Genomic DNA, 15,382 nt, shown 5'->3' with positions numbered 1-15,382 from the left:
AAGTCCATCTTGATTAATTGCAGAAGTTCACATAGATGCAATTGTCCTTGTTAATTGACTGATGAAGGCTTTTGTTGGCAATAGTTAGTCTAAGCATTTCAAGATCGTAGTCCATCTATAGACCGAGGTGATGCAGGTTGGAGTTGGCATCATTTCATCCTCTGAAGTCCGTCATAATAGATTGAAGTGATGTTTGGCTGGCACCGGCTGCATTTAGTCATCATCATTCTGCGACATGTAGCAGTGGAGTCCAACATGAAGCAGGAATGGTGCTGGATCCAGCCGGTTCTGGTGACCTCAGGATAGGAGTCCCGAGGTTGAGACAGGGAAACAAATAAAAAGATGTAAGCATAGATGCCATTTAATTTATTGCAGAGTAAGAGATCATGCTCAATGTTTCTGGTTTCTGGTTCTGGCAGACCCAACTAAAGCAGCCTAATTGTGGGTTGGAGGATAAATTAGGTGAATGCCTGGCTAAATAGATGAGTCTTTAGTAGAGGTCGACTGATAGTGTTTTTTTCAGGCCGATGCCAATCTTTTGAAATCCGGGTAGGCCGATGGCCGATTAATGCTGCCGATTTAATTTGGCCGATATTTTCTTGTTTTTAACCTCTTATTTGAACCTTTTATTTGAAAGATAAAATGTAACACAAATAATTACTTAAGATAGACAAAATTTCTCAACAAATACATTTATTGAACACTTGACCAATCTGCACTTGTACACTTAAAATTAAAAATGTATAATGTAAAAACATATTGTATAAATAATGTATAACAAATATATTAAATAAACAAAGCAGGTGTTACTGAACTGCTCCGAGACACAAAGGTTGAGATCCAAATGCAGCTTTAATTAAGGGGCAATCCAGACACGTAATCCAATATTCAGAGCATCCAAGAGAAGCACAGGCATAACTAGGGATGGTATCGTTAAGGTTTTAATGGTATTACTATCTTACCGATACTGCTTATCAGTACGGTACTTTAACGGTATTCTTAACGGTTCTTTTTGTTATATATATATATATATATAATTTTATTTCAGGAAAGTCTACTAACATTACTGTTCAGGTGTGGTCTAAAAAGAAATCTAATAAAGTAATAAATTGTAAAATAACACTGCATAGTTTATCATAGATCGATTAATGCTTATTAATGCAGAAGTTATTCATTCAGGAGCTGTAAGTGATTTTCTCTTTGCCTTTTGTTGTTTGATTCGCAGTAATGGCTCAATCGTCACATGTTTAATAGACAGCTTCCCCTTTAAGACAGAGTTCAGATCTAATAGGCTCCTGATGCAGCATATTTTCTCCCAACTATTTCCATAACTACGTCCATTTAAGACATAAACTGTGTTTAAGTGAATCTCCAAGCCGGTCGTTTTGACATATTTTTGTGTATAGTTGATCGTTTAGACGCGCACATGAAACCCAAAGTAGCCTATACTTTGCTTGTCTCTTTGCGGTCTGTTTCGAGCGTGCCGCCTTGGGAACGGTATCTCTTGCGCTCTTTTTATTATTAAACGCGTCCCGCAATTTAGCAACAGTAGCTAGACTGCATTTTACAACAATCACCGATCGTGCTGATTCTGACGTTAAGTTTGAGTTTTAGGGAGAAATGTCAGTGCACCGCTGTGAAGGGAAGGAAGTTGTGCTAGACAGAATGCGGCTTATGTATAAATATTCTTTTTATAATCTTTGGAAGGCGAAATCTAAAATAAAATCAGACTAATAATCACAGATCTAAACCAGGCTATGTTTGAATGTTTAGTTCTGTCACTCATTAAGCAGGGCTCGTTTTGTGCTCGCTGTGGCACCGCGTGAGCGAGATCTCTCTCTCTCTCTCTCTCTCTCTCTCTCTCTCTCTCTCTCTCTGACTGTGAATAGCTAAATTGCATCACAGACAAATGGTTTCATATTATTATACATAGAAATGGCTGGCGAGATAAAATAACTTTCTCTTTATAGCAATAAAGAATGTATTTTCTTAATTTCTCCAGTACCGACAGCAGAACCGATAACGTCCGAGCTTACCAAAGCCAGTCCTTCAATAGCCTATAGTGCGTTGGTATCTTTTTTTTTACTTATTTATCTGCATTGAGTGACAACCCTCTCAAATATAAGACACAAACAGAACAAATAAATGTCTCAGATTCACTGTCTGTAATTGCAAAATTCTTGCTTACTTATTGTGACATGATAGCAACCCTTCTGCTGTGATAATGCAACTTCAACTACGCTATCAATATCCAAAGTAGCCGAACGTCGCGTTTGTCGCGTTTTTTCTCGAAGTTGGCAGTAACATATCAAAAGTTTTTAATTAAATCTAAAGAAGTTATACAAATTTAATCCTTACTGTTTTCTCCAAGGAATTTAGCTCCTTTAGCACTGGATGAGGTCTGCTCACTCTGCTGGAAAATGACTCTAGGGGCAGTGTGCATCGAACACGTGTTCCACAACAACACTAGGCTGCCCACAGATGCGCCTGCCTAATAATCGGCTTGATATGCTTGGATATTGGCCGATGCCGATTATGTAAAAAATGCAAAAAATCGGCCGATTAATCGGTCTTTAGTCTAGACTTAAACTGAGAGAGTGTGTCTGCATCTCGAACAGTGTTTGGGAGACTATTCCATAGTTTAGGAGCCAAATATGAAAAGGATCTTCCTCCTTTAGTGGATTTTGATATTCTAGGAACTATTAATAGGCCAGAATTTTGCGATCTTAATGAACGTGTTGGAATATAGCATGGTAGAAGATCACTTAAGTACTGCGGGAGCTAGAACATTCAAAGCTTTGTACCTAGTTAACAGAATTTTAAAATCAATACGAATTTAACAGGTAGCCAATGTAACGATGATAAAATGGGGCTAATATGATCATATTTCTTGGTTCTCGTCAGCACTCTGGCTGCTGCATTTTGAACCAATTGAAGTTTATTTATTGATCTTGCTGGACATCCTCCCAGTAATGCATTACAATAATCTAGTCTTGAGGTCATGAACGCATGAATTCGTTTTTCGGCATCAGCAACCGAGAGCATATGCCTTAATTTAGCAATATTTCTTAGGTGGAAGAATGCTGTTCTACAAACATTTGTAATTTGATTTTCAAAGGACAGGTTGGTATCAAATATAACACCTAAGTTCTTCGCTGTTGAAGATGATGTAACAGTACATCCATCTAGAGTCAAATTATATTTTAGTGGCATATTTTTAGATAATTAGAACCTCTGTTTTGTCAGAATTGAGTAGAAGGAAATTTATGGCCATCCAATCTTTTATTTCATTAATACACTCTGCTAATTTGGAGAATTGTGAAATCTCATCAGGTTTTGAAGAAATATAAAGTTGTGTATCGTCAGCATAGCAGTGGAAACTTATTCCACGATTCCTGATAATATCTCCCAGGGGAAGCATATACATGGAGAAAAGCAGAGGCCCTAAAACTGATCCCTGTGGCACTCCATATTTTACTTTTGTTTGGTTTGACAATTCCTCATTTACATAGACAAAGTGGTAGCGGTCTGCTAAATATGACCTAAACCATGCTAATGCCACTTCACAAATCTCTACTTTCTCCTCCTGGCGAACGCTACTGACTTCCCGGACTCTGCATTGATGGTCTTTTTCAAGGACAGCTTGAACCCCTCGCTGAGGGAGCGTGTGCCACAGGCAGTGCCCGGCTGCACTTTCCGCGACTACCTGGAAATGACCCTACTAGCGTGCAGCTCACCGCTCCCTGACACACCAGCCCCTCCTGTCAGCGAACAACCCCCCACGGCAATGGCTTCCCTTGAACCCGCACGGCCAACTTCGTCCGCCCGGAGGAGGAGGAGAAGACAGGCGTCCGCCTCCCGGCCCTCGCCTGCCCCGGTCTGCGAGCCAGAGCCCTTGCCTGCCCCGGTCTGCGAGCCAGGGCCTACGCCTGCCCCAGTCTGCGAGCCAGAGCCCATGCATGTCACTGTGAGCGAGCCAGAGCCCAAGCATGTCACTGTGAGCGAGCCAGAGCCCACGCATGTCACTGTGAGCGAGCCAGAGCCCACGCATGTCACTGTGAGCGAGCCTGAGTCCTTGTCAGCCACGGTGAGCGAGCCTGAGTCCACCACGGTGAGCGAGCCTGCCACGTCAACCACGGTGAGCGAGCCTGAGTCCTCGTCAGCCACGGTCAGCGAGCCTGAGCCCTCGTCAGCCACGGTCAGCGAGCCTGAGCCCTCGTCAGCCACGGTCAGCGAACCTGTAGCCTCCGATGTCAACAAGCCAGCTCCTGTAGCCTCAGACGTCAGTGAGCCAGTGCCGATAGCCTCAAACGTCAATGAGCCAGTGCCGATAGCCTCAAACGTCAATGAGCCAGTGCCTGTAGCCTCAGATATCCGTGTGCCAGAGCCTGTAGCCTCGACCGTCCCTGAGCCAGCGCCTGTAGCCTCGACCGTGCCTGAGCCAGCGCCAGTAGCCGTGACCGTCCAAGAGCCAGCGCCAGTAGCTGTGACCGTCCAAGAGCCAGCACCCGTAGCCAGGACCGTCCAAGAGCCAGCGCCAGTGGTCGTGCCCGTCCTAGAGCCAGCGCCTCTTGAGCCTTCCAGGGCTCCTCCTCCCGAGCCTTCCAGGGCTCCGCCTCTCAAGCCTCTCGAGCCTTCCAGGGCTCCGCCTCCCAAGTCTCTCAAGTCTCTCGAGTCTTCCAGGGCTCCTCCTCCCGAGTCTTCCAGGGCTCCGCCTCCCAAGTCTCTCAAGTCTCTCGAGTCTTCCAGGGCTCCTCCTCCCAATCTTTCCAGAGCTCCGCCTCCCGAGTTTCCCGAGCTTTCCAGAGCTCCGCCTTCCGTGTTTCCCGAGCTTTCCAGAGCTCCGCCTCCCGAGTTTCCCGAGCTTTCCAGAGCTCCGCCTTCTGAGTTTCCCGAGCTTTCCAGAGCTCCGCCTTCTGAGTTTCCCCGAGCTTTCCAGAGCTCCGCCTTCCGAGCTTTCCAGAGCTCCGCCTTCTGGGCTTTCCAGAGCCCCGCCTTCCGAGCTTCCTGAGCTTTCCAGAGCTCCGCCTCCCGAGCTTTCCAGAGCTCTGCCTCCCGAGCTTTCCAGAGCTCCGCCCTCCGAGCTTCCCAGAGCTCCACCTCTCAAGCCTCTCGAGCCTTCTAGGGCTCCACCCCTCAAGTCTCTCGAGCCTTCCAAGGCTCCTCCTCCCGAGCTTTCCAGAGCTCCGCCTCCCGAGTTTTCCGAGCTTTCCAGAGCTCCGCCTTCCGTGTTTCCCGAGCTTTCCAGAGCTCCGCCTCCCGAGTTTCCCGAGTTTTCCAGAGCTCCGCCTTCCGAGTTTCCCGAGCTTTCCAGAGCTCCGCCTTCCGAGTTTCCCGAGCTTTCCAGAGCTCCGCCTTCCGGGCTTTCCAGAGCCCCGCCTTCCGAGCTTCCCGAGCTTTCCAGAGCTCCGCCCTCCGAGCTTCCCAGAGCTCCACCTCTCAAGCCTCTCGAGCCTCCCAGGGCTCCGCTCCTCGGGCCTCTCGAGCCTCCTACGGCTCCGCCCCCAGAGCCTCCTACAGCTCCGCCTCCCAAGCCTCCTACGCCTTCCACGGCTCCGCCTCCCGCGGCTCCGCCTCCAGAGACTCCTAGGGCCTCGCCTCTAGAGGCTCCTACGGCGCCACCTTCCTCGGCTCCGCCTCCGAAGCCTTCCAGCTCACCGCCTGAAGAACCTCCTACGGCGCCACTTCCCTCGGCCCCGCCGCAAGAGCCACCCTTGGCTCCGCCTCCGGAGCCTCCCTCAGCCTCGCCTCCGGCGCCCCTCCTGGCACCGCCTCCGAAGCCTCCCTCAGCCTCGCCTCCGCCTCCTAGTTCCTTCCCGGCTCCGCCTCCCAAGCCTCCCTCGGCCCAGCCTCCGGCTCCTTCCCCGGCTCCGCCTCCTGAGCCATCCTCGGCGTTGCCCCCTGAGCACTCCTTGGCTCCGCCTCACAAGTCCTCTACGGCTCCACTTCCTGAGCCTACTATGCAGTCGCCTCCCTCGGCCCCGCCTCCTGGGCCTCCCTCGGCCCCGCCTCCTGGGCCTCCCTCGGCTCCGCCTCCTAAGCCCCCCACGGTCCTGCCTACGCCACCTCCCAAGTCTTCTACGGCTCCGCCTCTGAAGTCCTCCTTGGCTCCGCCTCACGCGGCTCCGCCGGCCCCTATCCTGTGGTCACCACCCAGGTCCCCCAAGCCTACCCACATCCCGTGGTCAACTCCCAGGCCTCCTGAACCTGTCCCTGCCCTGTGGCCAGCTCCCTGGCCTCCTGAACCTATCCTTGCCCTATGGCCAGCTCCCAGGCTACCTGAGCCTGTCCTTGCCCTGAGGTCAGCTCCCAGACCTCCTGAACCTATCCTTGCCCTGTGGCCAGCTCCCAGACCTCCTGAACCGGTCCTTGCCCCATGGCCATCTCCTAGGACACCAAAACCGGCCTCTGTCCTGTGGCCACGTCCCAGGTCCCCTGAACCGGCCCTTGGCCCACGGCCATCTCCCAGGCCACCAAAACCGGCCTCAGTCCTGTGGCCTCCTCCTAGGCCCCCTGAGCCGGCCCTTGCCTTATGGCCAGCCCCTGGGCCATCTAAACCTGTCCCTGCCCGGTCGATACCTCCCTGGCCCCCAAACCTGTCCCTTTGTGCCCCCAGGGACTGCCTATTGGCCCCGTGGACTGTCTCATTTCCCTTTGTGCCCTTGTGGACCATCTCATTGCCCCTCGTTGCCCCCTTGGACTACCTGTCTGCCCCTCGTTGCCCCTTGGACTTCCTGCCTGCCCTCTGTGCCCCTTGGACTGCCTTGTTCTTGTACCCCCCCGGTCTGCCTGTCTGCCCCTGGTGCCCTCATTTTGTTTTTTTTTTGTGGGTTTTCTGTCCTTGGTTTTTTGTTCTTTAGGATCATCTGGAATCCGATCCTTTGAGGGGGGGCTATGTTATGTATACCCTGTCTTGTTTCACTGTTGCCCTTTTGTTTGCCATTTTTGTCACTTTTGCATTCCTTAGTTTTCACTTTTGTCCCTTGTGTAACTCCATAGTCTCTTTGTTAGCTTTCGTGTTCACCGTTCATTGTTTGCACCTGCCCTCGTTAATTTGCCATTTTGCTTCTGTTAATCACCTTGTTATCTTGTTTGAGTTCTGTTTGTTCATTGGCCCCTTTGTCCCATGTTTATGTATTTATACCCCGGTTCTTTGTTCAGTCCTTGTCTATCGTTGTATGTTGTTAGCCTGGTATGTATCCTCCTGCCCGAGTTCTCTAGTTTATGTTTTGTTTCCCCATTTTGGGCTTTCCTTTGTGTTTTGCCTGTCTACTAGTCAATAAATATAACTGCGTTTGGATCCTCAACCTTCGTCTGCCTTCGCTGCCTCATTCATTACAATACCTCTTTTAAGAGCTTAGTTGGTATAGAATCTAACAAACAAGTTGTGGCTTTTGATGTTTCGATAAGTTTTGTTAGCTCTTCATGACCTATGATAGCGAAGGATTGAAGTTGCACATGAGGGAAATGATTTGACATTGTTTTCTGAGGTGCTATGACAGATGATTGCATAATTCCAATTTTATTTCTGATTATTTCAATTTTATCTGTGAAGAAATTCATGAAGTCATTACTCTTGAGCTGTGACGTAATATCTGGTTCGGTTGAGGCTTTATTCCTAACCAATTTAGCCACAGTACTGAATAAACATCTAGGATTGTTGTGGTTATTTTCTATGAGTTTACTAAAATATGCTGACCTGGCAGCTTTGAGTGCGTGTTTGTAGCTACAGACACTATCCTTCCATGCACCTTGAAATACTTCTAATTTTGTATTTTTCCACATGCGCTCCATTTTCCGAGCTGCTCTCTTGAGAGCATGAGTGTGATCATTGTACCATGGTGCAGGGCATATTTCTTTAATTTTCTTTAATCGAAGTGGGGCGACAACATCAAATGTGCTAGAGAAGACTGCATTTAAACAGTATTTTAATGCTTCACTCTTATGGAAATTGTTTGTTTTTAGATTCTTGCTTTTGCTATTAACATTTTTATTGATTCCTGTGAATCAAAAAGTGAAATAACAGAACATGTACACACAGGATCAACTTAACCCCCATTATTTCCCCCACCCTGGCCCTTAATAAGCATTCCTTTGGTCAAAGCCTAAATTACACAATGCACACATATAAGCAAACAAACAAACATATTTGAGCTAATATTCAAAAATATTAAAACCGACAAACAAAGAGAAAAGAAATAAATCCACAAAGAACAGTATCCACAATTACTACCACAATTTTGCCTTTCTCCACATGGTCCTCACTGAGAGCCCTACAGAAGGGTCAAATACCTGTCCCATTTCTTACTATACATGTCCAATCTGCCAAGCTGATTATATGACATCTTTCAAATGCTGCCACCCTGCCCAATTCGGTGAACCAGTCTTGAAATGAGGGAGCGCCCTTTGACTTCCATCCTCTAAGAATTATCTGTCTGCGAATCATTACACTAGTTTGGACCAAGCTTTTTGGACTCATACCCAGAATTCTTTCATCTTAGCTCAGAACCACAGAACATTGGCCATGTCACCATCCTCCAACTGACATCACCAGCGGATCGGTGTGTCTTTTAAACAAAGCCTAAACAATCTAGAGGGAGTCAAGTAGAAACAATGCAACATCTTAAACTGAATAAGGAGTACACTTGCATCCCTAGACATAGTTTTAATATTTTTTTTAATTCTTTCCCACTCCCCATCCTCCAATACCAAGTTCAGATCTCTTTCCCATAACCTCTTAAGAGCAGTAAAGGCCTCGTCACCAAGACTCTGAATCAATGAGGAATAATACACTGATGCTTCATGACCCTTTCCAAAGGCAGTGAGCACATACAGACAGTGTCTGCAGCTTTAGGGGCTGTGTACTACCCACAAAACTGTAACTGTAAATACCTGGAAATTGAGACCTAGAAATCCCAAATTGCTGGATTATATTTTCAAATGATTTCAAACCATTTTCATAAAGGTCACCAAGTGTAGCAACTCCACCTTTGATCCATTCTTTCCAGAAAATGAGGGACCACTTGTTCAATGTTGTACCAGGGATGGGCTCTCTCAGGTGGAAGAGACCAATGGGCCAGGTGTCTAAGACTAGAAGCATAGTAATAAAACACATTTTGGGGAGGTCTAAACCTCCTTTGTCAATTGTTCTATGTAACTTACTGAAATGCAACTGAGGTTGTTTACCATTCCAAATAAAATATGTTGTAGGTATTCTATCAAACTATTTAAAACAAAAAAGAGCAACTTCTAGAGGTAGAGACTGCTGTAGATAATTTAATTTGGGGATACAGTTAATTTTTATAACAAACTGTACATTTCCAAAATCTTAAAAAGGTAGTCTCAAACGCCTTCTCGGCTTCAAGTGAGAAGGCAGCGATTGGGGTCGGATCATTCTTTACTTATAAATTTATTTATGAAACGTGTAATATTAACAGAAGAGCTACGACCATGTATAAATCCCACTTGATCTGTATAAGAGATGTAATTACTCCACTTCATAAATTAGCCAGAATATTAGACAACATTTTTACATCTAACTGGATCAGCGAAATTGGACGATAACATTTACTCTCATTTTGGTCTTTATCTTTTTTAAGAATGAGACTAATCAGGGCTTGTTCCATGGTTGGCGGTAGTTCACCTTTCTTTAATGACTCTGTGTAAACTTCTAATATAAGTGGAGTCAGTTCTGTGACATAAGATCTAAAAAATTCTGTGGCAAAACCATCTGGCCTTATCTGTTGGCAAGCCTTTAATTACCCCAACAAGCTCCTCCAAAGTAATATCTGAGTCAAGAAAGTCTTTTTGATCACTCAAAAGTGTAGGAAGTTCTAAAAGTTCTACAAAGTTGCTAATGGGCTTGGATCTATAAAGATCCAAATGGAACTCTTTAAAGGCTTTATTAATATCTGTGGAAGAAGTAAATGTATTGCCTCCAGAAGACTTCACAGAAGGAATGGTGAAAAAACTTCTCTCTTTTTATATATCTGGCAAGCTCTTTCCCTGCTTTGTCCCCGACTCAAAATATGTATGTCTTGCCCTGAATAACCAAAACTCTACCTTCTGTAACAAAATAGTATTGTACCTATATTTTAGCTGAGTCAGCTCTCTAAGACCATTTGATGACATTCGGCACTTCAACTCTGTTTCAGCTCTTTTAATACTCTTTTCCAATGAATGAGACATATTGTATAATCCTCCCCCTAAAACTGCCTTAAGCACCTGCCATATGCCACGCCCACAGAGGACACTGAGGACCAATTGGTTTCTACATACGCATTCACTTCTATCTTTAGCATTTTTTGAAATGCTGGTTCCTGTAGAAAGTGCCATCTACAGTATATTATTTTCTTTTCTCTATATGTTGCAACATCTCTAAACACACCAAAGCATGAACTGAAACTAAAATGTTCACAATGGAGCAATCAGTGGAAAATTGAATAAGTGACTTAGATGTGAATAAATAAATAAATCTATTCTGGAGTAAATCTTGTGAATTGATTAAAAGAAGACATGATCCCATCCAGATGGATTCAGAAGTCTCCAAATGTCTGTAAGACCAACATTTTTACACATCCTATGAAGGGTCAGTGTTGCTCTAAAGGGTGTACACACTTTTGCATCACTATGATCAAGGACCAGATCCATTAAAAACCACCCAAAACCATAAAAATAGGTTCCCAGCTGCTTATAACTTTCTCTCAAGATCTATAAAAAGTTCTGATTATCAGCGTTGGGTGCATAAATATTAGCCAAAATAAGATTTTGCCCCTGAATTTCAGCCAAAACAATAATGACTCTTCCAAAATTATCTTTAATCTGTTTGAGACAATTCAATTGTAAATACAGGTGAAACTCGAAAAATTAGAATATCGTGCAGAAGTTCATTAATTTCAGTAATTCAACTTAAAAGGTGAAACTAATATATTATATAGACTCATTACAAGCAAAGTAAGATATTTCAAGCCTTTATTTGATATAATTTGGATGATTATGGCTTACAGCTTATGAAAACCCCAAATTCAGAATCTCAGAAAATTAGAATATTACATGAAATCAATCAAAAAAAAAGGATTTTAAATACAGAAATGTCGGCCCTCTGAAAAGTATAATCATGCATATGTACTCAGTACTTGGTTTGGGCCCCTTTTGCATTAATTACTGCCTCAATGCGGCGTGGCATGGATGCTATCAGCCTGTGGCACTGCTGAGGTGTTATGGAAGACCAAGATGCTTCAATAGCGGCCTTCAGCTCTTCTGCATTGTTTGGTCTCATGTCTCATCTTTCTCTTGGCAATGCCCCATAGATTCTCTATGGGGTTCAGGTCAAGCGAGTTTGCTGGCCAATCAAGCACAGTAATACCATGGTCATTGAACCAGGTTTTGGTACTTTTGGCAGTGTGGGCAGGTGCCAAGTCCTGCTGGAAAATGAAGTCAGCATCTCCATAAAGCTTGTCTGCTGAAGGAAGCATGAAGTGCTCTAAAATGTCCCGGTAGACGGCTGCGTTGACTCTGGACTTAATAAAGCACAGTGAACCAACACCAGCCGATGACATGGCTCCCCAAACCAACACAGACTGTGGAAACTTCACACTGGACTTCAAGCATCTTGGATTGTGTGCCTCTCCATTCTTCCTCCAGACTCTGGGACCTTGGTTTCCAAATGAGATGCAAAATTTGCTCTCATCAGAAAAGAGGACTTTGGACCACTGAGCAACAGACCAGTTCTTTTTTTCTTTAGCCCAGGTAAGACGTTTGACATTTGAAGCCCATGTCCAGGACCCGTCTGTGTGTGGTGGCTCTTGATGCAGTAACTCCAGCCTCAGTCCACTCCTTGTGAAGCTCCCCCACACATTTGAATGGCCTTTTCCTGACAATCCTCTCCAGGCTACGGTCATCCCTGCTGCTTGTGCACCTTTTTCTTCCACACTTTTCCCTTCCACTTAACTTTCTATTAATGTGCTTTGATACAGCACTTTGAGAACATCCAACTTCTTTTGCAATTACCTTTTGAAGCTTTCCCTCCTTGTGGAGCGTGTTAATGATGGTTTTCTGCACAACTGTCAGGTCAGCAGTCTTCCCCATGATTGTGAATTCAACTGAACCAGACTGAGAGACCATTTAAAGGCTCAGGAACCCTTTGCAGGTGTTTAGCTGATTAGAGTGTGACACTTTGAGCCTACAATACTGAACCTTTTCACAATATTCTAATTTTCTGAGATTCTGAATTTGGGGTTTTCATAAGCTGTAAGCCATAATCATCCAAATTATATCAAATAAAGGCTTGAAATATCTTACTTTGCTTGTAATGAGTCTATATAATATATTAGTTTCACCTTTTAAGTTGAATTACTGAAATTAATGAACTTTTGCACGATATTCAAATTTTTCGAGTTTCACCTGTATTTACTTATCAATGTGATGACTCCCCTGCTCTTACTCAAACCAACACTGTAAAACACATGCCCACCCCATGCCCTGCCAAGTTTTTCAGCTTCCTGTAAAGAAAAGTGCATTTCTTGATGGAACACTATATAAATTGTTTTTTTGCTTAAGAAAAGAAAAAACCTTCCTTTTTATAGGGTGCCCCAGCCCATTAACATTCCACATGGAGAGAAACATTTGACCTATACTAAAGTGTGACATATTGACATGCAAAGAAAAATTGTGTACCCAAGGCTAAATTATATAGACCACAATTCAACAATGATGAAACCATAACATCCTTAATAATGCATAACAGTCCCAACTGGTGTCCATCACTTGGAAATCCAACGGTCCATGCACGCTCACAAGATTTTTTGTGACACTATTAAAGTCTGGTTATTTTTTACATATATACGTGTGTGTGTATGTGTGTGTGTGTGTATATATATATATATATATATATATATATATATATATATATATATATATATATATAATATTATTATTATTAACATAAACTGTGCCATTAAATTGTATATAAATGTTCAATAAAATAAAAAATAGAATAGGTTCCAGTAAACAATAGAATCAAACCTACAACTTGAGCAAATGTGCACTACAGCATGTTAACAAAGGGAGAGAAAAAAGGTGCCAGTGGGCAGACAACATAACAACAAACCCTCTTGGGCTGCGTCAGCAAAATGCATGATGTGTAGTCTGGATTGTTAATCGAGTGCAGGCAAAGTTACCCACTCAATCCACTGATTGAATGAAGGCCATAGCTTGTCACGGGCATGTAAATGTCTTGCGCCAATCCTTGCCATCAATTCTCAGCTTAGCCGGATACAGCAGTCCGAAGATTACCTTCTGTTGGTGTAGCAATTTTTTACACTTTGAATCCGTCCTGCTTCGTTTGAGTCGATCTAGCAACAGTCTGGAAAAACCATCTAATTATTATTATTATATTTATTTATATATTTATTCAAAGTACTTTTGCTTCCAACGTGGCAATTTATAATAACTATTAAAAAATGATACATCACTTCCTAGCCATATAATTACTGACACCATGTAAGCTACATGTTATTATGTGGACCTTTGCTGGGAAGGAAATGTAGAGACTGGATATCTTGGATCTTTAATTGAGTACACCTGGTTTAAAGGGATAGTTTAAATCATTTACTCACCCTCATGCCATCTCAGATGTGTATAACTTTTTTCTTCTGCAGAACACAAATGAAGATTTTTAGAAGAATACCTCAGCTCTGTAGGTCCATACAATATAAGTGAATGGTGACCAGAACTTTGAAGCTTAAAAAATCACATAAAAGTAAAATAAAAGTATAATCATTAAGCATAAAAGTAATCCATTGGATTCCAGTGGTTTAATCCATGTCTTCAGAAGTAATGTGATATGTGTGAGTGAGAAAACTATATTTAAGTCCTTATATCCAATAAAACTCCATCTTTGTCCAGCCAGCCAGTAGGTGGCGATGTGTACAAATAATTTGAATCGCCAAAAAAAGAAGAATGTGAAAGTGAAACTTTAAAGTTAAAATGACTTAAGTATTGTTCTGTTTCTCACCCACACCTATCATATCACTTCTGAAGACATGGATTAATCAACCGGAGACTTATGGATTACTTTTATTCTGATTTTATGTCATTTATGGACCTTCTGAATTCTGGTCACTATTCACTTGCATTGTATGGACCTACAGAGCTGAAATATTCTTCTAAAAATCTTCATTTGAGTTCTACAGAAGAAAGAAAGTCATTCACATCTGGGATGGCATGAGGGGGAGTAAATGATGAGAGAATTCTTATTTTTGGGTGAACTATACCTTTAAGAGTTCTACTCAATATAATGATGATGATATGGTGAATCTTATGAGGAGATGACATTTTTTTTGTGAAATCAGCAATACATTATAAAACAGTAATGAAAGTATAATATATTTTATATAATAGAAATTATATACAAATTATGTATAATTTAATTTATAAATAAATATATTTTTATATATATTTACTCAAATGTGTGGGATGGTGCATGTTTAGAGGTTCTTCCTCTGGTGGAGTTTTATCTGGAGGAGGATATCTCAGATGAGGAAGCTGTATCTCTCATTGATCTGGAGGTTCCTCGTTTGGAGAGGAGGAGCACACGCTGGCAGGAGATGAGTGGTGGAGGTAACATCCTGCTACACTCAGCATACACATTGCACATCCATTTATATGGAGCAGTGGGAGTGACATCTTTCGAGCTCAGAACGACATGTGCCTTTGCTGGCAGGAAACATGAATCAAAGGGGTGTGCCTTAAAATTCTCCCTGAAGTTTAGCGGTTGCTTCCACATAATGCACAGTCCAGTAGATGTTGGCAGATTTTAACTTTTAACAAACGAATCACGTAAACTCTGATCACAATAATTTCCAAAGTGCAACTGCTTTGACAGATATGAGGTTAAATATGCTTTAACGATCATGTTGTATGAATAAAACCACCATATATGATCTAGTATGGGACAAACGGGATCACGTCTCGCCACCAATGCAGCACGCTCTGGCTATTTGTGAAGAAATGATATTGGCTGTTATTAAGTTTGAAAAATTAAATAAGGCAAATGTTATTAATTACTGTAAATGGATCAATAATTTCATCAGTTAAGATGCATATTGCATGGCTGATGGTAGTTTTCATTTCTATATCCCATAATTCAGGCATTAAAAGTGTTAAATGTGCAAGCCTGTTGAGTCAAGTTAAATTTGGTTTTGTCGATAGTTCATAAAGAACCTGTATATATTTCTTCACTATAAAACATAGATATCCCTTTAAAATAACTTTTATGAACATGAACATACAGTATCTCACAAAAGTGAGTACACCCCTCACATTTTTGTAAATATTTGATTATATCTTTTCATGTGACAACACTGAAGAAATGACACTTTGC

At 43.1% G+C, this 15,382-nt stretch overlaps 1 protein-coding gene across 2 annotated transcripts in view; it reads left to right on the top strand.

Annotated features, from left to right (window-relative positions):
* LOC127630936 (intraflagellar transport protein 122 homolog) overlaps positions 1-15,382 on the top strand; it is an 81,364-nt gene that overhangs the window by 60,043 nt on the left and 5,939 nt on the right. For both annotated transcript variants that reach the window (XM_052108826.1, XM_052108825.1), the window contains exon 26: positions 14,491-14,619. In XM_052108826.1, coding sequence (XP_051964786.1) covers positions 14,491-14,619 — 129 coding nt within the window. The remainder of the gene's footprint in view (positions 1-14,490; positions 14,620-15,382) is intronic.

This window comes from Xyrauchen texanus, chromosome 37 (genome assembly GCF_025860055.1).
Source record: "Xyrauchen texanus isolate HMW12.3.18 chromosome 37, RBS_HiC_50CHRs, whole genome shotgun sequence".
NCBI lineage: Eukaryota > Metazoa > Chordata > Actinopteri > Cypriniformes > Catostomidae > Xyrauchen > Xyrauchen texanus.
Note: the sequence above shows the minus strand (reverse complement) of the source record. Positions and strands in the feature narration are given on the sequence as shown.